The 24,632-nt window shown below is 39.7% G+C and overlaps 1 protein-coding gene across 1 annotated transcript in view; it reads right to left on the bottom strand.

The window, feature by feature from the left end:
• Positions 1 to 24,632, bottom strand: part of man1a1 (mannosidase, alpha, class 1A, member 1) — a 67,294-nt gene that overhangs the window by 12,982 nt on the left and 29,680 nt on the right. Inside the window, exons 4-5 of the mRNA XM_077552141.1 lie at positions 24,035 to 24,115; positions 3,997 to 4,091 (exon numbers count right to left, since the gene is read on the bottom strand). Of these exons, the coding sequence (XP_077408267.1) occupies positions 3,997 to 4,091; positions 24,035 to 24,115 (176 nt within the window). The remainder of the gene's footprint in view (positions 1 to 3,996; positions 4,092 to 24,034; positions 24,116 to 24,632) is intronic.

Below are 24,632 nucleotides of genomic sequence, written 5' to 3'. Positions count from 1 at the left end.
TACGTACGTCCGGCAAACTTTTTGCGCTCACGTGAGATGCAATTTTTTTTTTTGTTCGGACGGGAAGCGGTCGCGCCTTTCAAGTTCACATCAAGCGTTTCAAAGTGACGCCAGGAAATCATGCTAAACAAAATCAGGACGGTAGCAGAGGAAAAGTATCGAGATGAGAAAACGACCGGATTATGACAACAATCGTTCAGTGAGAAAAAATAAATAAATGAAGACTGGGACGACTGTTGCATCCTGATCCAGGCGCGCTAATCATGTAGCATCTATCAGGGTTCGTTTTGGGTTTTTGCAATTTGATCATGTGTCATTTACGCTCCTATATTAAAAACTCTTTGACTGCCAAAAACGTTAAATAACGTTTAGTAAAATCCTATGGAGGAGTGCCAAAGACGCTAAAAGACGTTTTTTTTCAAAACAGAGGTGAAACTAACCATTTTCTATTGTTGATTACTCAAAAACGGAATAAGGTAGAAACAAACTTTTTTTTTCTGATGAAAGATGACAGTCCAATCTTTCATTTGGTAGTATGTGTGTTTCCATAGTCCAAACACATAATTTTCTGTGGACCTTGAAAGATCAGTCAAAATGCTTAAAATCGGCTGGCACCCACGGCATCCCTTTTCTGAAAACGTCTGGCAGTCAAAGAGTTAATCATAACCTTTTAAAGAGCACATCTAAAACGTTGACAAAATAATCCTGAAAATGAAGCACTGAATATGTAGATTTTCAAATTAACATGTCGATTTTTAAATTAACGTAGTTAGAATTACTTCTACTGCACTTTTAACAAGCTTGCTTACCAAGGTTATTCTATTTAACGAAAAGCAAGGAAAAAAATAATAAAATAAAATAAAAAGTTAACAAAATAAAATAAAAATGCTTTAAAAAAAAAAAAAAAACTGAAACTACATTTTATGTTTCTAAAACTAACTATAATTACAGCGAAAATGTCCTTCACTTTAGTAATAAATTTTAATACATGAGCCTTTGGGGATGATTTTAAATGTGATTTTAAGTATATTTATTTCGATATTAACCGGAATAAGGAAGTGACGTCATCCAGCAATAGCCAATAGAAAAGCACCTTCAGATGACGTCGCTCCTCGGCGACAAATTTGCCTGCTGGACTTTTGGCTCCAATGGTTCGGGCTCGCCTGCTTTTTCATTTAACTCAGCCGAAATGCAACACTAGGTAAGAAATTTGTTACTTTTTAAATTTTTCCATGGTGTTTTTTTTTTTAAATAGTGCGTGCAAGTAATACACATTTTAAAAAATTAATAAATAAAATTGAAGCCAATTAAAAAACTAAACTAAAATTAAGCCTTTTTAAAGACAAAAAATAATAATTCCAAAACTATAATAACCCTGCTGCTTACAATGTTTTGCAACATATATTAGCATTACGCTAGCGGATTTTTGTCAGGTAAAATTATACAGTTTGGTGGAATATTTTGGTGTTTACAGATGAAAAACAATCTGGTCTGGAAGTTGGAACACAGCCACGTACTTAATATATCCTGTTCAGCTTGCTAGCAATATGGATAGCAATTAAGCTAAGTTTAATGGTCCAAAATATTGGAGCATAATATCAAAACTAAACTTAATAGTTGTACAAATTCGTGTCAAGTACAAACTGATTGATTCATGAATTGCACTTTTTGAGACTAGAGCGGCAGGAAGCGTCTCACATCAATGCCAGCGAAAAGAGAATGTGCAGCGAACATGGAAAGTTCTTTATCAGTCTGCATGCTAATGTTGGCGACAGCCCATAACGAGCGCCGAATACTTTCCATGATATGCTAACCCAGCAGGAGGCCACACGCCAGAACCGCCGCCGAACACTTTCAAGCATGCACACGAGTGAGGGTCAAACGTTCGGCCAGCTGGATCGTCGGTGACACATCAATAAGTGTCGATTGGTCGGATTAGGCAGCATTTTTCTCTCAGTCAGCGCTAATCAATGTTGGATCTTGCAGAGCGGCTCTCTTTCAAGGGGCTATAGAAGCTTTATCGAGAAGAAGGCGCCTCCTGTGGATCGGTTATTCGTAGCCGATCCCGTTCAACAATGAGACTATAAATCAGTCAGGAGGAGGCGATTTATGGCTTTAATAACATTCTGACATTTGGGACTTACAAGAACATAAAAATCGAACTATTTTTGAAAAATGCCGATTATGTTAGCTTGGAGTGAGTGATGTGCTTATGGTGACAGGTTTTCTCCATATTTATTTGGTTGTTACCAACACAACTATGAGATCAATTTTTCAAAAATAATTTCCGGTTTAATATATTTTGTAGAAACATTATTTGGACGTTGTTATTTATGTCGCAACTCATTACTGACGTAGAATGGCCACTCACTCGCTCTCTGCTGAGCAAAATGCCAAACGGGTATAAAGAAAGCGAGGTTAGCCTCGTAGCGTTCCTAAAGAAACAACATGCGATCGGGAGACTCCCCCACCCCCCCCTCCAGGCCGTGCTATCGTCATTCACCAGACACATTTAAGCAGGGATGTGATTTGACCAAAGTGAAATTATCTGAAAATTTAGCCGGGGGTCTGGGGGGCGCTGGCACCCAGCTAGCGAAGCCCCCCGGAGCTCATGGGTTTTCCGTGTTTTTAAGTACTTTCAATGCACTCACATGACAAAGAAATAGACAAAACAACAGCATAAATTTTCAATGTATATTGAACTATCCCATATAAAATGGCAGTTTTAGTCAACTCAAAATCAGTCACATTCAAAAACATTGGACTGCCTTTGCTTTTAAAAACTATCACTGAGAATATCATCACATCTAACTAATGTGATTACTAAGTTAACACATAAATAATGTTGAAGAGTTCAAATTTCATGAACAAATAATTGTATCATGACCAAATGAAAAGTAACTCATATTAGAGCATACCACAAATGTCTTTGTTATAGCAGAAGATGTTATCTGTCGGAGTCATGTGCATACACAATGAACTACTAAAAATAAAAAATAAAAATCGAAATTTTTTTTTTTTGGGGGGGGGGGGGATAAAAAAGCGGAATTCCGCGAATTAGCGGAAAAATCACATCCCTGTTTAAGGGAACGCTACGGAGGCTCACCTTGCATTCTTTATAGGCGTTTCACAGCCGCCATTCTGTGTCACTAATGCGTCGCGACATAAATAATAGCGGCGTACGTACGTCCTAGTAAAGTTTCTGCAAAATTGATTAAACTGGAAATGATTTTTGAAAAAATTATCTCATAGTTATTTTCATAACAACCAAATAAATAATATAGAGCAAACTTCACAGTCATTACAGTCGGGGTTGATTTTAAAACAAAATGGCTGACTACCATTTCATGTCCACCCAATTTTGTGAAACTGGTGTTAGGGGCTGAATTTTTCCTAACATGGCAGAGCGTCTGCTTCAAAACAAAATGTCCGACTTCTTCCTGTTAAATTTCAGCCATCGCTCCTTGAGACTTTTAAGCGTCCGTGTTCGCAGCTCAAAAAGAAGCAATTCATTCTTTACATGATGCTGTCAGCATGTTAAAAGTGACATGCAGCTCCTGAGAATGGATCTTCACCGGCATTACAATCTTTTTTTAGCGCTCACCACCTTCCAGGGGAGGGGCGGGCGGGGGGTCGGGGGGGGGGGGGATCTCCTTGCAGAGCTAGCTGGGCCGTGTAAACACACAGAGGAACTTTATTTGTAACGGCCCGTTTATTCCCACGACGGCTGCGATTTTAATTAGCGTCTGACAAACCGCGCCGTTTGCCGTTTGCTCTCTGGGGCCCGCAGGGTGAAAAGACACAAAAGAGACAAAATGGAGGACGACTGTTTGCTTCATTACTGGGTATTGTTGAAAGAGGAAGTGAAGTCGGCTGAAAGAAATAACTGTCGAGTTTAGTGTGCTTTTTTTTTTTTTTAAACAAGATTACATTGTACTACTGATAAAGTAGCAAAGTGGGTTGAGGTGAGAGTCTGGGGGGGTGTTCGGGTCTTACCTCTTGAGGTTGAGCAAAGCCCAGGGGATTCCGGTGGGTGTTTTAAAGGCTGGGAGCAGTTTTTCACCCAGCTCCACCGCTTTTCTGCGGAAAACCTGCGGATGAGAGGCAAATACTTTCATTCTTCTCGTTAGCCATAAAACTGGTAATGGAACTTACTGTGACCTGAACCCTGAACCTTAGCCTTCCCTTTAAACTGATGAGAAATTAGCCTTGTTTAGCATGTTTAGCTACACGTGTACCACGGGATGCATTACTCCTACTACTTCCTACAGTGAAAACCGCATTGGTCAGCAAGCCTTCTGTTCAACCCGGGAGGTTCGACTGTCCTCCGAGTCCCGCAAGGATTCATGTATCCTGTCAGCCTCCATCTGTCAACATATATAAACACTGGTGCGAGGCGCTAGCTGACTGACTTGCAGGCATGTCTTTCCCCCGGAGATGGCAGCACTCTGCGGGACCGGCAAAAAGACGAGTAAAGAGAGGAGCTAAAGACGAGCCGAGCGGCAAAGCTCAAGAGGCCGCTTGTCAACAGCGGAGCGGAAACGCTCGCAGAGAAAGCGACGTCAACGAGTCCTGGCACATTTCGCGCCTTCTTTGCGAGGGTATGCAAGTGTCTATATTGGGGCGAGGGACGCAAAATTGTGGGAATTTTCAGAGTTGGAAAAACTTTGCATGTGAATTTGTGCGGGCTAATTATATCATCAGATATTAGGCTTTTTCAAAAATAATAATTGGCCAGAGTATTGCAGATTTTTTTTTTTTTTTGGTGCCAAATATTGCAATTGGCTTAACTCTGACTGCCAGACGCTTTCAGAAAAGGGATGCCGTGGGTGCCAGCTGATTTAAGCATTTTTGACTGATCTTTCAAGGTCCACAGAAAATTATGTGTTTGGACTATGGAAACACACATACTACCAAATGAAAGATTGGACTCTCATCTTTCATCAGAAAAAAAAAGTTTGTTTCTACCTTATTCCGTTTTTCAGTAATCAACAATAGAAAATGGTTAGTTTCACCTCTGTTTTGAAAAAAAAACGTCTTTTAACGTCTTTGGCACTCCTCCATAGGATTTTACGAAACGTCATTTAACGTTTTTGGCAGTCAAAGAGTTTTGGCTTAAATTTCTATTTAAAAATGTATTAATAATTTTATTAATAATATGTTTTATGCAGCCCCACTAGTCTAAATATGGTATTCTGGTTAACATTGTGTTAGTGGAATATGAGTCAAGCAGCAAAAGCTAGCCGTTTTTATCCATCTCAGGGGGCGGTAACAACCAATCACAGCTCAGCTTCAGAAAACAGGTGAGCTCTGATTGGTTGTTGCCTGATCCCTGACTAACTGTGACGTCATCTTCAATCGACAGCAAGTTGCAAAATGGCCGCCCACTGAGATGGATAAAAACGACTTGATTTTGCTTCATAACTCAAATTCCAAAATTGTAATATTAATCCGAATGTCATGTTTAGACTAGTGAGGTCACATATAACATATTATTGTCAAGAAAGGTTTAAAGTGGACTCCCACTTTAAAAAAAAATAAAATCCATATTGATCAGGGGAAAAAAAGGCCAAAGAGGCATCACGGGCAAATCAAAGGCAGATTACGGAATCTCACTTTTTCATTCAAATGACTTTGTGACATCAAGTTCTACCGCCTTTCCGGATACTTGGAGGGAGTGTTGATGCCAAATTACCCCACTGCGAACGCGAGTGCGTAACAAGGCGTCAGAGCCCGGTGATTAATGCCTTTAATAACGTGCGGAGCACACTGCAGGGTGGAATAAAAAACGCTCGCAGGGACGCACAGAAGAATAATTTAAACACGCCCCGCGTCCAAGGCTATCACGCCGCGTGCCAAAGCAGCTTTAATAAGCAAATGAATTATACAAGCAGGCAAGCTGCAGAGGCTGCGATCATTAGGAAAAACTCATGTTGATCATCGCATTTCACACCTGGACGCCCCCCGTGTGGGAAAAATCCACCGGCAGAATGAAGCAAGCGAGGTTCGGGGTCACTTTCGGGACCACGTGAAGGCGTTTTTTCCGAGAGAGGTTCCCTTACAAAATGAACAAGGAGCCTCCAGACTCCAATCGTCTCGCACATGCTAAGAACATACAGTACTGTAGAAGGCAGGCAAAACCCTCCACATCCTGGTCACCACCTCTTCCAGCGCTTTGTGGTTTTTTACATACTTTGCCAATAAAGATTATTCTGATTCTAACAACTTGCTATACCGATTTGAGTGCCTTTATTTTTGTTTTTCTCTTCTCTGAATTTTTAAAGAAACATCTCAAGATACTTTTCTCATAATGCATTTTCAAAATGTTTTGGGAACATCTAATGCATCAAAGGTGGCGGTGCGAGTGTCGCATTGACCTTTGCGATGTATCGACTACTATACGGCACTCGCCTCCCCCCCGTGCTCAAGCACGTACTTGAACGCCGCACATGGCGAGCGCCCTCCTTCATTACTTCCCACCTCCTTCGCGACCTTCAAACGTCGCTCTCCGAAGACTCGGCGGAGGGCAAAACACCACGCCGCCGCCGCCGCCGCCGCAGTCCAACTTCCAGAGGAATAAAAAAGTAGGACGCACTTTTTTTCTCCATCAATTATCTGCCAGGCTTTAAAAATGTCCTGCGTGTCGACTGCTCCACATTCCCTGACCTGAATCACGGCCGTCGCTTTTACTTTTCATCCGCTCTCCTTCCCACTTTATTGTTTGGATGCACTTTGAGACGACCTTCCGATCAGAAAGCGAACGCTGTAAAGACACATCGCATTTATGAGTTTGTCCTTCTCAACCTCACTGACTCCCAACCAATGTGACGCGGCGGGAAAATTATCGAGTTTTACAGAAAAATATGATATTGATCTAATTTTGTCCGTCTGTCTATACATACAGACAAGACTCAGGCAGAACAATTAAATGCTCTTCCACTAGATGGCAGAAGATACAAATGACAGGAAATGGGAAGTTTTTTTACAATTAGGGGTGTCAGCCGATTAATTTTTTTTTATCGTAATTAATCGCAGGACTTCAATAGTTAACTCACGATTAATCGCAAATTTTATATCTGTTTAAATGTACAGTAAAATGTACAATTAAACATATAAGTTTTCATACTCTTGTTAACATAAACATAGGGGGAAAAAAGGCTGCATCTTTTAGTCATTCATAAAATTGAGTTAAAATTAATAAGATGTCCTCTCTGTAAAAAATGAGTGTGATATTGATTCGTGTTGGTCATTTTTCTGCCACTAGATGGCATAACTGCATTTGTGAGACATTGGCGACAGCTCAGTGCATTTTTTCTTTTCATATTAAAAGCTATCTAATCTTTAACATGAAGTAACTTGTGAAATTCTGCACATTAAAATTGTAAAATACAACTTGACCCCAGTCTCCACAAATAGACGCATTATTGTTAAATGTATAACTGCTAATTTCCCCCAGTACAGGCATGCCAAGTAATTGGTCATTAATTGCACGTAAAAAAAAAAAAATAGTGTCATTAACTCTTTGACTGCCAGACGTTTTCAGAAAAGGGATGCCGTGGGTGCCAGCCGATTTTAAGCATTTTGACTGATCTTTCAAGGTCCATAGAAAATTATGTGTTTGGACTATGGAAACATACATACTGCCAAACCAAGATTGGACTCTCATCTTCCATCAGAAAAAAAAAGGTTTGTTTCTACCTTATTCCGTTTTTGAGTAATCAACAATAGAAAATGGTTAGTTTCACCTGTTTTAAAAAAAAAAACGTATTTTAACGTCTTTGGCACTCCTCCATAGGTTTTTACGAAACGTTATTTAACATTTTTGGCAGTCAAAGAGTTACAGGAACTTTAAATTAACTCAATGTATGTTAAATTTTTTAAAGATTAAAGATTTTAAAAAAAATGCATCCAAAAGGAAGAGTTATTTTCCCAAATTACAATCAGTGTTGCCCGTCTATCAACTATTTCCCCAGAAGGACTCGCCACGTTAATTCCCAGACAAAACGAGCGGAATGGTTGCCACGTTGTCTTTTGCGTATGGCGAGAGAGGAGAACGCAATCACCGAGTCAATGACGCTGAACATTGCCGAAGACACAGTGCCCATTTGCACGCTGCAAAAGCAGCCATTTATCCACTTGTTGGAAACGCGGCGAGAGACATAATGGGGCGGCTGAAGCGTGCGCTTAAGACGGCTCATTTTATGATTGTAGATTGTTGAGCATTTAAGTCATTTTTGAAGGATTATATTTGCGTGCAGGCTTGGGACAAATCATCAAGGTCATTTTCTTTCTTGCTAGGGTTTTACAAGGGCGAGAGTTGTGAAACCCGTTTAATGTGACACGTGTCGCCATCCATGAAGCCCGGGATTCGTTCATCAAGTGTGCTTGGATTTGAGGCATACTTTGTCTCGGCACACACACACACACACACTAGACAGCTTTGAGCCCCGGAGAAGCCCGCTGTTGCTTTGTAGGCTGCGTCTGAGTCTTTCTCTCTCTCTCTCTCTCAGCGGCTTTATTAGCCTCCTTCAGGCCAGCGGGAGCAAGTCGAGCATAAAAAGAGCGTCAGAATTAAAAGCTACGAAAGGCCTGCTGTGGAACCGTGTCAAGGTCTGCGCTCGTGTTGAGTCAAGCGAGACTCCACTTGTTTGGGGGGAGACGTTTCACTTCCCGTTCAGGCTACGTTTACCACTGCAGTGAGCTCGTCTTTATCGCTACGCTCTAAAAAAAAGAGAATTGTTGAACCAAGCTAAGATTACAAATCGAATTGTTGACCAACTTAAAAAACAACAACAATCGCTTCAATTGGTAACACACGATTGAATTAAGTTAGTCCAAAGTGAATATATTAAGTTTAATTAACTATGAGTTCATTATTATTATATTATCATTGACTCCAATCCAAAGTATTACGTTTAAAGAATTCAAAATTAATTAAAATGAACATTCACTTTGGACTAACTTAATTCAATCCTGTTTTACCAGTTGAAGTAACATTTTTCAAGTTGGTCAACAATTCAATTTGCAATCTTAAATTGGTTCAACAAATGTATTTTTTAGAGTGTAGGATATGTTCCAAAAAAAAGAAGAAGATGCTTCTCCCACTCCCACACACTCGGACCACATTTAAAAGGATGCGTGACTTATTTAGCCATTTTCAGCAAGGGAAAGTTCATGTCTAGAATTAAAGTAGAACTAAGAAACTTTTCAACCTTAACTCTTTGACTGCCAGACGTTTTCAGAAAAGGGATGCCGTGGGTGCCAGCCGATTTAAGCATTTTTGACTGATCTTTCAAGGTCCATAGAAAATTCTGTGTTTGGACTATGGAAACACACATACTACCAAATGAAAGATTGGACTCTCATCTTTCATCAGAACAAAAAGTTTGTTTCTACCTTATTCCGTTTTTCAGTAATCAACAATAGAAAATGGTTAGTTTCACCTCTGTTTTGAAAAAAACGTCTTTTAACGTCTTTGGCACTCCTCCATAGGATTTTACTAAACGTTATTTAACGTTTTTGGCAGTCAAAGAGTTAATAAAATATTTTTTATATCTCTTTTGATGAAACATGGACTTAAAACTAGTTGAATGGTACATGTTTGCCATGGCCTGAGGGGGTCTGCATCATTTTTACTGGCAAAAAAACCAACAAACTATGCAATGCGCTTGTCTTTGTATGAAAAGTGGTCTTCCTTCAGACATAACAATACCGCTTTTGTCCATATGGTGCCGCCATAATCAACGTAAGCTGAAAGTTCCTTAGTGTTGCTTTAATGTGATAACTTCCTTATTTTTCATGTACAATTAATAATACCTTTAAAAAACCTATTTTGCCGTCAACAGAAAATGACATCACCGGTGCTCAGAGCTCAGGTAAAGACCAATCACGGCTCACCTGTTGTCTGGGTTTGGTCATGTGATGCTAAACTAAAACTAGCGGAGCTCATCTTCGTCTCACAGTCTGCTTTAAACGTCAACTTTTGAGGGCCATTTTGGTCGTGTGCCAACAAAATTCCACATTTTTGCTTGTCATCATAAATAATTCATAAGCCTGGCAAGATGGCAGAAATGCATTCTGGGATATACTGTTAACGTGCTGCAGCACAGATATCAAAATAGCATTAAAAACCCGATTCATTGAATCGCACCGAATCTCAACTGTGAATATCAAACCCCTTTGCACCCTTACGGAGATGGGGGGGTGGGGGGGGGGTCGTCTCAGTGGAAGAGCGACACACGGAAGGTTGGTTGGTGGGTGGGAGGTTAAAGACGCGAGCATGTTTGAGTATTCCGGAGAGGTGTTGAGCACGAGCGGGAAGGACGATTTAACAGGCAATTAAAGAGACAGCAATTAACCGCGCGCATTGAAACTCAAACAATCGTGAATCACAGTTAAAGACACAGGAAACACAGTTTACGGGATTCGAAAAAAAGTTTGGCTTTTTTGTTTGTTTTCCTCCGATTCGTTTTGCTTTGCCTCATACAAAACGAGCTTTGGAACCGTTTTCAGCATGACCTTCAACTGCTAAGTATCCTTTTTGTTGAGCCTTCACATTTTAAGTGGTTAACAATTCTCCATTTGTCATGTTAGTGTAAGCAGCGCACATCAGCAAAGAGAGGTTGAACCAAATCTACTGGAAAGTACTTGTTTTTTTTTAAATTCGTTTTGATCAATTTGATCAAAATAATGCAGTAGTATTCGACACTGAATTCATAAAATGCAACTTATTTAATGTATTTAACACAAGTTGAAAAATGGTTTATCCGCGAGTACAGAAAATGTTTATAATTGACAATAAGATGCCACAAGGTGGAAGCAAAGCACTACTTTTATTTAAACGAAAGGAGAGTAAAATTTTGGATTCCCAAAATAAAATGTGAATTTGCAGATAATGTACACTTTACTGTAATTCCAGTACCGTCAATTTTGAGTTTTGGACAGCAAGCAAGCAAAACCAAAGAAAAAGTCAAACGCTTGGTAACGCTTTGTGACGCTTGTCGTGCTAAGTTTTAACACAACTTTAGAGTTGAGTTGGACAGTTCCTCCCACCCCCAGCCAAAATGTTCAATATTGCTCCATTTTTGTTGTCGTATGCATGAAAGCAAAGTGTAAAATGGCATCCTGCTGTTAAAGGCAACAAGAAAGTTCAAACATTGAAGCCATTTCCAAAAGCAGAAGAAAAAAAAAATGCAAGATATAAAATTAGCTTTTTTTTTTTTTTTGGCGGCGGACTTTGAATGGCATCCACATTAAAAGATGACATATCCCGCGTCTCTCGTGACGCCCCCAAAAATCTTCAAAACGTTTGCCGACAGCAAAACAGCCTTTTTGCCTTGTCGGAAAGTATCACGGCACTTTGTGATGACTGGCAGCAGATGCATCAAAAAAAAAAAAAAAAGGCAGCAAAATGGGAGTTTTGCATGTACTTTTAAACAAGTTCTCACTGTTTGGTCAGCACTATCTGTGCTTGCAGAGAAAATATTTATTGATACATGCACCGTTTTTGGCTATGTGCTAAGCTGCTGGCAGATGCTGCTACCTTTTGCTCACAACCATACCTTCGTGTGTGTAGTACAGTAAAGCAATGTTTAGATATTTATTTTAGGGGTGTCAAAATATTGAGTTAATTTAAAGTTCCTTTAATGCCGCTTTTTTTTTTTTTTTTTTTTTTTTTTTTAAACAAGCGGTTAATGGCCGCCCCTTGTCAAAATTGTGCAATAATAAATCTAATATTAATGCATATATTTGTAGAGACTGGGGTCAAGTAGTACTTTACAATTTAAAAAAATGTGCAGAATTTCACAAGTTACTTCATGTTAAAGATCAGATAGCTCTTAAAATGAAAAGAAAAAAGCTCTCACCGTCTTATAAATGCAATTACGCCATCTAGTGGTAGGAAAAATGACCTCAACACAAATCAATATCACACATCTTTTTTTAACTCATTTGCTCCCAAAACATCCTATTTCAAACATTTAAGTGTCCCAAAGACGTATTTATACGTTTATGTTTTTTATACTAGAGCATACAGAAAGCTTTGAAGCCGCCTCTCAACTGCAAAGAACGTTTGAAGAAATGGTGGTTAGTACACAAACGGCCAGCAGGTGGCAGCAGAGCAAAAGATATCAACCAGGGCCATGTTGAAAAAAAAAAAAAAAGCTCATTTACTCCTTACTAAATTGGTTTGTGAATAATGATGAAACTTGGCTAGTATACTATTAATGCTAATAATAATTGCTGCAAAACGAAATTTATTATTGTCCTCACTGCTGTCGACTTTGCTACACCAAAAGCAGAATCGCTGGCCTATATAAAAAAAAAAAAAAAAAAAAAAGCCTTATTCTTTTATTCCATTTCACGCTATTGTCGCCACCTTTTTATGTTCCTTCCCATCTCATCACTTTGCATTTTGCACCTGTCCTATCAAGCACTTAGTGAGCATTGTCTGTGAAATGCGTTTTCTACATAAACTTCCTTAACTCGTTCAATTTAGCGAGAGAGGAAAAAAAAACCGGCACTGCCTGGTTGGTGTTGGTGCAGAAAGTTGATGTCAGTTTTCTGCCCTCCTGCTGAGCTTAAAGGGCCAAAAAAAGCGAGGGCTGAACATTAATATTGAGCAAAGCGCCGCGAGGCACAGAGCATCCTTGGCAGCTGGAAAACAAAAAAAAAAATGTACAAAATGTCTCGGAAGATGACAAGGGGACAATGTTTTCTGAAATCTACCGTCTTCTTGTACAAAGAGTACACAGAAAAGTCTCTGGCAACTGAGCAAAAGTGAGCAATACAATGAAAGATACATTTCGGGTTTTATTTGACTTTTTTTTTTTTTTTTACTTGTAGGGTTGAAACGGTTCACCGGTCAACCTTGATAACATTCCACATTTCAAATTTGGATGACAATATGCATGGCAATGTCGTCTCCCTGGGATGGTTGACAGAGTTGGTGGTGAAATCGTTTTGGCAAACTCCTGCTGGCTACCAAACAAATGGCAAGAACAAGGAGATCATAAAAGCGGGCCGTAAAAACGACCATTTGCTACAGATAAAATTCACGCGTCGCCTGTAAAAATGCAAATGATGTCGTACTACCCGCAAGAGGCCGTGACATTCGCCCACAAGGGTGCGAGCCAATGAGATCCCGACAAAGTCACCCGATCGGACGCACATTCAAAGGTGAGTCGGCCCACTCGGGTTTGACATTTCGACCAACTTACTCTGCATGCTAAGCTAACCGCGATGCCGCCTGATGGCAAAAGCTCGCAGCCCCGAGGCCGGGCTCGGGGGCTGCGCCCGCTCTTTTTCTGGCTAGCGAGCACACAATCGTGCCGATTGCGTCCAAGCGCTACGTTTGCACAACGCTCGCCAGCGTCGGAGCTTAAAAGCCAGTCGACTATGCACACACGCTTGACATTTCACACTCCGCGCCAGGGGGGGAAAAAAAAGTTTTTTTTTTTTTTAAGGGGAGCGTTTACCGGAACAGCTTGGAAATGAGTGCAAAAAAGCCTCCGGGCCACCAGGCTACGGCACACGGCCCCGACAAAAAAAAGCTGCTGATGCGTTTTCGCAAGATTGAAAAACGGACATGTGGCCGCTGGGCTTCCTGCAACTTACATTTACGAGTCTTAAAGTTTGAAGCACGCAAGATGTTTTTTTTTCGATATGTGCATAGGATAGTGGAAATGTTGACCACCGGCGGGGGGGTCGTGTTCTCTAATCTCATTTAGCCAAAAGTTGCAAGTCTACTATCGAAAAACACGTTTCCATTAGAAAATGTTCAAATCTGAAGTCATGACCAAATTCTAACTTTCACACAGCTAAATCCAAAATGTCCCAAATGGGAGAATGATGACAATCCTACAATAAAATTGTAAAAAATAATAATCATAATAATCTTGCACGCCTTTTGACATGAACAGGGATGTGATTTGACCAAAGTGAAATTATCTGAAAATTTAGGCGGGGGTCTGGGGGTCGCTGGCACCCAGCTAGGTCCAGGGCAGTGCCCTGGTGGGGGGACAAGGGTTCGCCCCCCGGAGCTCATGGGTTTTCCGTGTTTTTAAGTACTTTCAATGCACTCACATGACAAAGAAATAGACAAAACAACAGCATAAATTTTCAATGTATATTGAACTATCCCATATAAAATGTCAGTTTTAGTCAACTCAAAATCAGTCACATTCAAAAACATTGGACTGCCTTTGCTTTTAAAAACTATCACTGAGAATATCATCATATCTAACTAATGTGATTACTAAGTTAACACATAAATAATGTTGAAGAGTTCAAATTTCATGAACAAATAATTGTATCATGACCAAATGAAAAGTAACTCATATTAGAGCATACCACAAATGTCTTTGTTATAGCAGAAGATGTTATCTGTCGGAGTCGTGTGCATACACAATGAACTACAAAAAAAAAAATAAAAATAAAAATAAAAAATCTGATTTTTTTTTTTGGGGGGGGGTAAAAAAAAAACGGAATTCCGCGAATTAGCGGAAAAATCACATCCCTGCATGAAGGCTGCAGCGTGATCGGATCTATTGGAGCGATTACAGTCAATCATAATCGGCTTTAACGCGGTGATATATTACAGTGATTAAAAAAAAGAAGCATTTCATATCAACAAGGGCCAGGATTTAAAAGTCTAAACGCGACCTCCTCCGAATGATTATTTATCCCGAAGCAGAGAGATTTAATCTGCCGTGACAATAACAAAGAATTACGACGACGCCGGCAGATTTGCAATCACACAAACGACGCTTACCTGGATGGTGTTTGTTTGCGCAGAGCAAATTGAAATAGAGTCGCCCTGATTTACAACGCAGGGCCACCTTTTTTCTCGACGCGATTAATTTTAATTGGAATGTTCATAGCGGGTTGCGCGCGGCGTAACAAAGCTGCCAAGTGTTAGCAGCAGGCTGCGATAAATACAACAACGGGGGACGGTTTTGGTTTTTATTTATCCACACAGCTGACAACTTTTTCACCTTTTTGAGTCGCGATGTTGATTAAACAATAGTGATGGACGGATATATTTATACCATACTGGTTATTAGTAGTCAAGGAGGCCGATAACCGATATTTCAAGCCGATATTCATTCGCAGTAAAAAAAAAAGAAGAAAATATTAGCGTCATTTTTTTTTTTTGTCAAAACAACTTTTCAAGTTTTCAACACTTTGAAGGTTTTGGTTTTAATTTTAAACATATAAAGAAAATACTTAAAAATTATAAAAAAAAAAAAAATTGCAGGGAGGTGTGAGGGTCATCAGAATGTGTTAAGCTAATTTAAAAACTAAGCGAAACAGTAGAAGTTCTCTACTGTCAATAAAGTAAAAAAAAAAAAAGAAGAAGTATATTTTCTTTTTAAATAAAACGTATATGGAGTTCCCAGTGTCAGCGTCATCATTTATAATGTGGAAATTTAAATAATACAAAAATGAAAAGTTAGTATCCCACTGAGCAACAAATGCATGCCGATGTAGCTAATGGTTTTCGCCAGGGTTCGTAATTATTATTATTATTATTATTAATTATTCAAAACGGCAAAATATCGGCACCGATAATCGGTCTATCCCTGTTAAACAAGACGATATTAAGTTTGTTTTTAAGTTGAGGACCAAACTTGACTTTAAACTCAAAACTGAAGCGAATAGTTAGTGGCTTGTAAAATAATTTTGTATCGGGAGAAAAAAAAAGAAAAAAAAAAAGGAAAAACACTGAACGTTTAAAGAATGATAGATTCTTGAATACTTCACAAAAGCAAAACAACTGCAATTACGTCACCTCCGAGCTCTTTTTCAAAGGTCTTAGAGCCACGAGCGATGCAGCATGTAAAATTGTGCGCCGACTAAGCAGTTTGACAAAAGGAAATTAATGACACATTTCAGAGCACTGGCGCATTACAGAAAGCCACGTCAACAAAACAGGCTTACTCAAATGTATCTAACCTATTTTCCCACTCTTAATTACCTAAAAACATCGAGACTCTCAATCTCGAGGCGGCAATTATGCCCCATGCAGGCCTTGCAAGGCTCTGCCAGAGTGAGGGGAGAGGCGGCGGGTTACGACACTTCTCAGATAACTTGAGTTTTCAAAAGCGATAATGGATTCGCTCTCAAGCTTTCCCAACACTTTCGATGGTTGATAATGCGTAAAAATAATAGATAAGCCGCTAATGTAACACCTGTGACGTTGAATGATCTCTACAATCGGTCAGCTGACAGAATTCAATGTAGACCCGGGTGCAACTCGCTATTAGCGCTTCATGTACGGTTTGCAAAAAAAAAAAAAAAAATTCTTCCAACATGGCGTCACGCTTATGTCGAATAATTATTTGGTAAAATGTTGGGGTCTAGTTACCCTTTAATTTGATTTAATTGATTGATTTCTCTCAGCTAGTCATGACTAGGGCTGGGTATCGATTCTAATTTTCTCAATCGATTCAATTTCGATTCACAAGAGTTCAGTTGGATTCAATTTTCCCTGTTTCGATTCAGTATTGATTAATTATGGCACATCAATAATTCTTAAATGTCAAAAGGCAGGATTAAAAAATAATTAAAAAGATTCTGAATGGTCTTAAAGTAAGTCACGTCTTTCATAAATGTAAGAATACTTTTAAATTCATGTCATATGAACAGTACAATACTGAGCCCTCCCAAAATACTGAGCTCTCCCCAAAAAAAAAAAAAAAAAAAAATGAACAGTAAATTTCAAGAAAACGGTAAGATAAAAAAAAAGCCTTTAAAATTCTATTTTCTTAAGAATTTATGGGAAAAAGAGCTATTCAAATAATCGATTCACATTTTATGAATTGATATTGGGCTTGAAAAGGCAAATCGATTTGATAACGATTATTCAATTTTTTTATTTATTTTTATTTTTTATTTCAGGAGAGCTCAGTATTGTTCATTCGATTTGACATCATCATTGCTCTCCTTTTCAAATTTTTTTTTTAACCCAGCCCTAGTAATGACGGATAGCAACCCATCAAAGCTTCAAATTGATCATATTTGACGCTACAATGAACAAATTGAGCGTTGAACAGCAAAATTAGCCATCAGACTTGCATCAATCGGCGAAAATATTGCAATGTTGACAATTTGCTTAACCGTTCCGCAGTTGTCGGCGCGGGCTATTAAAAAAGTAACAGCAACGACACAGAGCTAACTCATTAAAAATACGACACCATGAAAGCGGATTTCATTGGTTTTTTGGCTGCACAGCCTTCGTCATAAAGTCGATTTAACGAGGTCTTCATCGGCCAGTGATGCTCTGGCCCTAAAACAGCTGTGGTTACTTCCTCTATTAACGCGCTCAACCCCTTGACTTTCAACTTGAGTCAAAAATGACTTATTATTGAACACTTTGCAGAGTTTGATGGTCTTAACTCTTTGACTGCCAAAAACGTTAAATAACGTTTAGTAAAATCCTATGGAGGAGTGCCAAAGACGTTAAAATACGTTTTTTTTAAAACACAGGTGAAACTAACCATTTTCTATTGTTGATTACTGAAAAACGGAATAAGGTAGAAACAAACTTTTTTTTCTGATGAAAGATGAGAGTCCAATCTTTCATTTGGTAGTATGTGCGTTTCCATAGTCCAAACACATATTTTTCTGTGGACCTTGAAAGATCAGTCAAAAATGCTTAAATTGGCTGGCACCCACGGCATCCCTTTTCTGAAAACGTCTGGCAGTCAAAGAGTTAATACCACCCGAACCCCCCCCCCCCCCCCCACCTTCCTTGATGTTTACTTCTTAAAGCGATGCGACTGAAAATGAGATCAAGTGGTGAAAGGAATGGACGCATGTGTGGTTTACATGTGGCGGATTATTACCCGCCTCGGTCTTCCTTTCGCTCACTGGGATAATCTCATTACATCTGACGGTTGATATCAAGTCGCCGTGCGGCATTGCAACCGCTCGGACAACGAGATTAGCGGCAACTTGATGCTCACGGCCGCCGAGTTGGAATTAGCATGTGCGGTTGCGGGATGGTGCGAAGATGGCGTGACGCCTTTTAATCCCGCTGTTTGATGATGACGCCAAACAACGTGATTAGGAGAAAAATGGATGCCGGGGGCCGCTGGCCTTGCAACGGGATGTGTTGCTGGTGGGCGGAAAAAGACGAAAAGGTGATTTGGAATCTGACAGTTAAGTCATACGCAAAGACAATATAACATGACTCACAGTCTTCTTTGTTTGTTTTTTAATGACTGCATTATACTGCCCCCGCAGGCCAAGTTGCGTACCGCAGAAGTTGTCACGATAAATGAATCCTTCTCGCCGTTTTCCCACTTCCTGTCTATGTTGTAATGAAGGAGGGCTTAACATGACATCCTACCGGCCTGACACATTACATTCCAGTTCTTAATCTTCCTGCAAACTCCCTGTGGCCAGAGGACAGATTCCACCGGCTGAGAGGAGATTAAGAAACGATATCCGGCAAATTAATTGTCCACGCTTTCTGTAAGGAATCCTCACTTGGCTGCATGCGTACGAGCGTGCGTGTGTTTTGAAAAGCTCGGCGATGGCGGCCGGCGCCAGCAGGTTGTTTTCCCTCACTGCCACCCGGCAGCAAAGCCAATTTTCCCCGGCGAGTGAATGGGATTTCCTGAGGACAGGAGATAGAGAAGCTGTCTATCGGCCCCTCGCAGCGCGCTCTCCTTGAGTGTGTGTGTGCGCGCGTGTGTGCGTCTCAGTTGGCGGTGGTCCGAGGGGACAGATTGTATGGTGGACCCTCACGGTCGGCGACGCCACACTGGTGGCTTTGTGTCGGATATCTGCTCTCTTTCAGTTACAAATTTTCATTTTTAATTTAAACAAAAAAACGATCACCAAGAATGGCCTCCTTTTTTAAAATCAATTTCCCTATTTAGGTTCTCCTTTCACAATGGAATTCCATCGCCAAAACTTCTCTGTCTCTCTCATAATCGACGTGGAAAGTGGAGATTAGTACCTAATCTTTGTTTTCTACTCAAAAATTGAGCTAATCTCTGATCCAAAGTGACGCAGTGCTGCCATCTACAGGGATCTGTAAGTCGTTACAGTGATTTACAAACCTGAATTTCACAGACTCGCTTTCCACGCCTACCAGTTGAAAAACACACTTGATGAATTTATATACGAAGGTGCTAGTAAAGGGTTGGATTTAAATTGACAAATATAAACGTCCACTGCAGTGAATGAATTAAGATGCAGCCTCTTGACTACGTCTCGCTTAGCACTTATTGTTCTTTTTTATTTACTTATTTTGTGTGAAATGAACCCTTACTGTGAAAAGTGCAAGTCATTGCATAATTACGCCGGCATCTACTGAGCTTTCGCTGACGGGGCTGCAACGTGCTGCCGCCACGTATTGTTTAGATTGAATTTTTCCCGGTCAAAAGCTGTCGTGAATTTCCCTTGATAAATAAAGCATCTATCTGTGGCGTTCCATTTCTACAACCGCATAAATGCAGCGCTCCATTTTTGCCGGATAAACGCATTAATGGCATTTGAAATGATTTCAATTGGGAAAATTGATTTCAATATGAAAAGTAAATTGTGTTACGAAGGTTAGTCATGGAATTGATTCATTGATTGATTTTATTTTCATCCAGAGAAAGAAGACTGATTTACAGATGGCAAAATTAAAAAATAGTATATTGAGCTAAAAATTAGAGGGCAGAAGCAAAATCCATCCACTGAAAAAAATAAATTGGCAAAAATTATTTGGGGCCCAACACAGACCCTTGCGGGACACCACAATCTATTGGTAATTCAATGGATTCGGTGTAATTTATTTTCATGTATGGCGTCAGATTACTTAAAGCAATTCCAATCCAATCGTTTGCTATTTCTCTGATCCAGTAACATTCCAATTATTCTTTAGTAAAAATATGTTTACACTATTTTCAGGATCAATAAACATTGAGACTGTGATCAAACATTTTGTTACAAAATTCTTGGTTAGTTCTTATTTAAGTTAAAAAAAATTCCTTGTAGCTGTACTGGCTGGCACATATTAAATACTGAATTTAGTCAAAAATAAATCTAAGCGTGCAGTGAAGGCTTTCTCAAGAAATAATTTTTGAAAACTGTGTGATCCCAAATTCTCAACTGCTGCGCAAGAAACTATTTGAAAATGTTGTGGAGCGTCGTAACATGAGGGGTTTTAAGTCGTTTCCAGTAGATATTTTCTGAACACGACTGGAGTTAAATGAGCCAGTGCTCGTCTCATCCTTAACTCAATGCCCCGCACAATCAATTTGTTTTCCCGCCAGCAGCCACCATTCGGGCTTGTACCGCTCGATGCCAAAATCCATGTTTTTCTTTTTTTTCCCGCCAACAAAGAAAGTGACACTCCGAAGAACCCCCAAAACAAGCTGACATCTCCTTTCGTGTAGTTTTCCAAAGTAATGTTGAATCACAGCAGTCTGCAGGGGAATAAACTCGCATTTTATGAGTTTTTTTTTTTTTTTTGTCACTGCGCTTCCTCCCTCACTGATTTCTACCTCCCCTCCTGTAAAACAGTTTTATCACGTAGACTATCAGGATGTCTGCACTTCCTCCTTCGCTCCCTCGCTCTCCATCATCTGAGTCACTTGCCAAGAGCGGGCCGTCTATCGTCAAGGTTTTTAGGTGATTGCTTCTTATTTGTGCTTTCCACACGCCGCTGTTTCTGTCTGTCTCCGTGCACTTTAGGGCTCATCTTTCCTCTCCGGGCCTTGATTCGTTTTCACATCTCGTCTTGGAGCGTGATGAAGATGCGCATTAAAAAAAAAAGCAAAATATCGTATTTGTACAGTCTTGTTAGTGCTGTCACAGAAGCGAGTTTCTTCCTTACCCTTCAACCGCAGGCTAACATTAATGCTGTCTCGTAAAAAATAAAACCTGATCGAGAGCGCCTACAGTTTTTAAATTGTGATTCGGGGCAATAAACATCTTTTTGTTTCTACAACATGCGACCCAGATTGTGTTTAAGACAAGTCAAAAACAAAGTGCTAACTGTGTCAACACCTTGAGGCTAGCTAAATGTTTGAGCGAATAAGCTAAAAGGCCTTTTTAACCCTCCTTTGACCTACAAATAAAAAAAAAAAAAAGATATTTAGTCTTTGATGTTTTGCAAATGAAGTTTTTTTGTTCATGAAAGCAAAAACAAACCAGAACCATAGCAGAATGTGAAAGCCAGTCCAAGACAGAACAAGCCTGCTAATGGCTAAGCTAACTAAATCTTTGGTAAATGTTATTATTTACTTGGTCATGACTATTACAGCAGAAAAAGACCAATGTTAGCAGGATAACAGACATTTTAAGCTTGCTAATGGCTAAGCTAACTAAATCTTTGGTAAATGTTATTATTTACTTGGTCATGACTATTACAGCAGAAAAAGACCAATGTTAGCAGGATAACAGACATTTTAAGCTTGCTAATGGCTATGCTAACAAAGAGAGATGTTCGGTAAAAAGTCAATGGTGTTTCTAATGAGCCAAAACATTGATAATTTGAACTTATAGCTCATAGCTAACAGCTACATTAGCCAAAACCCCATCTTACTGGGCTGGCAGTGAATGAGTTAAAGCTAAGGTAATACGCTGAAAGTCTTATCCGCCATAAAGTTCCAACTTGAGGCACGATGACCTTCCGAACATTTTCAATCTATTCTGCCACCTTTTTCCCCTCTTCTTCTTTTTCTGTGAATATGTCAGAGTCGTTAGCCGCATGCTAACCGCCATTTGGAGCCACTCTGCTGAGTGACCTTCATCGCAGGAGAAGGCCACCAATCAGCCGCCTCCGCCGAGGAGCCGGACTCGTATGAAGGGACGCGTGCGATGACTTTTGAGTGCCGCGTATTGATTGACTCATTAAAAAAAAAAAAAAAAAAAGGAAAAGCGTTTATGAGCGTGTGCTGAGGAGGGATAACGAGTGTCACAGTTTGCTCCCGCCGCGAGGCCATTACGCATTCAAATCATCCGCTACCTGCACAGATTCCCGTCAAGAGCTTTTTGTCCTCGTTTCTGTATGCCAATCAAGCCGCCTGGATTTTAAACCATGAGGATGATTATTAATATTATTCATTGTGGATGTCGACATGCAGATGTGGGTCAGCGCTGTTGTTGGAAGTCTAAATTTAAACTTTTCACAGCACTTTTTTCTTTCCTTCTACAAAAGCCAGTTGTATACGCCCACGTCTTGTCTGAGGACCGATTAGATTGTGTGCGAACAATGCGATTTATTTTTAAGAGCGCTCTCAAAGCTTTTACAAGCCGCACTGGCAATAACATCGCAGCTATTGTCTTTTATTCATCTTTTTAGCATGTGCGTGAAAAAAAGCGGGCAACCGGACAACATAACCGCTACAAGACGCAATACAATTTTTCCCATAGGAAATAAATAGGAATGGAAATCATCAGTCCAAATGTCTTAAAATGTTTATTAGCTATACTTAGTGAGATTTTAACATACTGTAATGGAAAACCTGTTATGAAAATCAGTTATTTCACTCCGAGTGAGCGGCCTTCAGTAGTCGACTCATAACTCTTGCGTTAATCAGATTACAACCAGGAGAAAAACACAGACTGTAAAGGTGCGGAAAAAAGACTCAATGAGGACGTTCTTCCCACCTTGTTGTTTTCTCTGTTCACATGATTTGATTGTTTTTCCCCCCACACTGCACAAGTAAAATGCTGTTTGTTATAAACATGATTACAATGAAACAATTATTTATTTTATTTTTTTCAAGAACAAAAACGACGCTCTTAAGTACTGAATGTAGTTTTTTTGGGGTTTATTTACAAAATAAAAATAGATGTTTAAATTGACATCAGGCCACCCACTAAAATAACATGTTAGCATTAGCTTAGCATCTTAAAGCTACTGAAGGTAGAATATTCAAATTTCGAATTGCTACTGCCACCTGTTGACGAAAAATGAAACTGCACGTACCCTTCTTCACCTACACAACGGGCACATGACGTCACATCCGGCGGTAAATTCAAACCCGAATCCAGTCTGAAAACTATTGGCCAGAGGCTTGCAGGAATACCCATTGTGTACAGCTAAGCTGTTAATCTACTAATTAGAAGATGTTGTGTAACGTTCCATAAATCTTTCTCATCCTGTAATGTATATTTCGAGAAGCGGGGGGGCACTGTAAAGCGGAGATATACAATCTGAATTACAATCTGTTGTGCTGCCAGAGAAAAGTGGAAGTCGAAATGAAGCAGCCACAACGGCTACATTTCGGATTTCCGGGCCCGCAAATTTTCACGCACGTGCCGAGAGTCTCAGTGAGCTTGAAAATTAGTATTTTTTTCCTTCCAGCGGCAAAAATGAAGGAAAAGACGAAGCAAGGCCTCACTTGCTCGCTGAAGACACAAAACGCAACTTTAAGGCAGAACAACATCGACAATCAAGGCTGCAGTCAAATCTCTGGCGAGTTAGCCTCTTTTTTTTTTCCCTCTCTCTCTCCATAGCAGTCGCACTGTAGCCCGAGGTTTTAAGAAGCTCTGTGGAGGAGGGGGGGGGGGGGATTTGCAGGATCTATTGATTCTTTAGTGCAAACTTATAATTAATTAGGAACAGAAGCATGTCATTAAGGAGAAAGGAAGAATAAAAGATCAGAGGAAAATACTGCTGATGTCATTCTCTGGGCCTCGTTACTGAGAAGTGATGTTACTTTCTCATGAACAGCAATAACGTGCATGGGTCATTTTGACCCGGGGCATGTTTGTTTATTAAAAAAAAATAAAAAATCCCAATAAACATTTCTTTTTTTCAATGTCATTTAGGGCTGCAGCTATTGCATATTTTTTTGGGAATCACGTATTCTATCGGGCTAACCTATGAGCCAGTTAGCATGTTGAGTTATTACCATGCGATGAGTCATTATGAACTAGTTTCAACTTTGGAAATGGGAGAAAAATATATTAAAAATGTTTCCTAAAAAATATGGATACAACTTCTACTGCTGGTCTTATTTTTTGCTTGATTTTGTTCTCAGATGGTTTTCCCTGGCAGTCGTCCGCACATGTCCGTTCTTACCTCTTTGCCGGACAGATAGTACGCCGACAGAAGGCCTCCCACGAAGCGGATGTTCACCTCGAAGACGGACACTTCGGCATTCTGCGGTGGGAGGCAAACCCCAGAAAGGAAAAACTGAATCAGCCAAGTTCACTTAACAGTATGAAAAAAAAAATGAAAAAAAAAAGGAGTATGTCTTCCTGTGTGGGTGGAGCCTAAGAAAGTTTGAGCACTCATCAGCAACTCAATCACAAATGTTTAAAAATGAATCCCCCTAAAGCTAGTTTGATTTTGCAACATGACATTTGGTAGGTATATTTATAATAAATAGACCCGCAAAAAAAAAAAAAGCTCTAAAAGCTGTGACTGTAAAGACATAGGAAGCCGAGTATTTTTGGTTTGAAAAGGACAATTTCATTTGATGTTTTTTTCAATTACGTTATACAGAATAAAGGCCACATGAATGGTGAAAGTTTTCAAGTGATTTAATCTTTGTCTTATTATTTTATTTCACAAAAAGCTGACATTTAAACAGTTTTGTGTAGACTTTTTCGACCCACTGTTTATAAACATTCATCATCCAGTGAAGGGAAATTCAACTTAATTGCAACTCAGTTTT

Source organism: Vanacampus margaritifer, chromosome 19 (assembly GCF_051991255.1).
Source record: "Vanacampus margaritifer isolate UIUO_Vmar chromosome 19, RoL_Vmar_1.0, whole genome shotgun sequence".
NCBI classification, from domain to species: Eukaryota; Metazoa; Chordata; class Actinopteri; order Syngnathiformes; family Syngnathidae; genus Vanacampus; species Vanacampus margaritifer.
The sequence above is the reverse complement of the archived record's forward strand: the minus strand, read 5'-3'. Positions and strand labels throughout refer to the sequence as shown.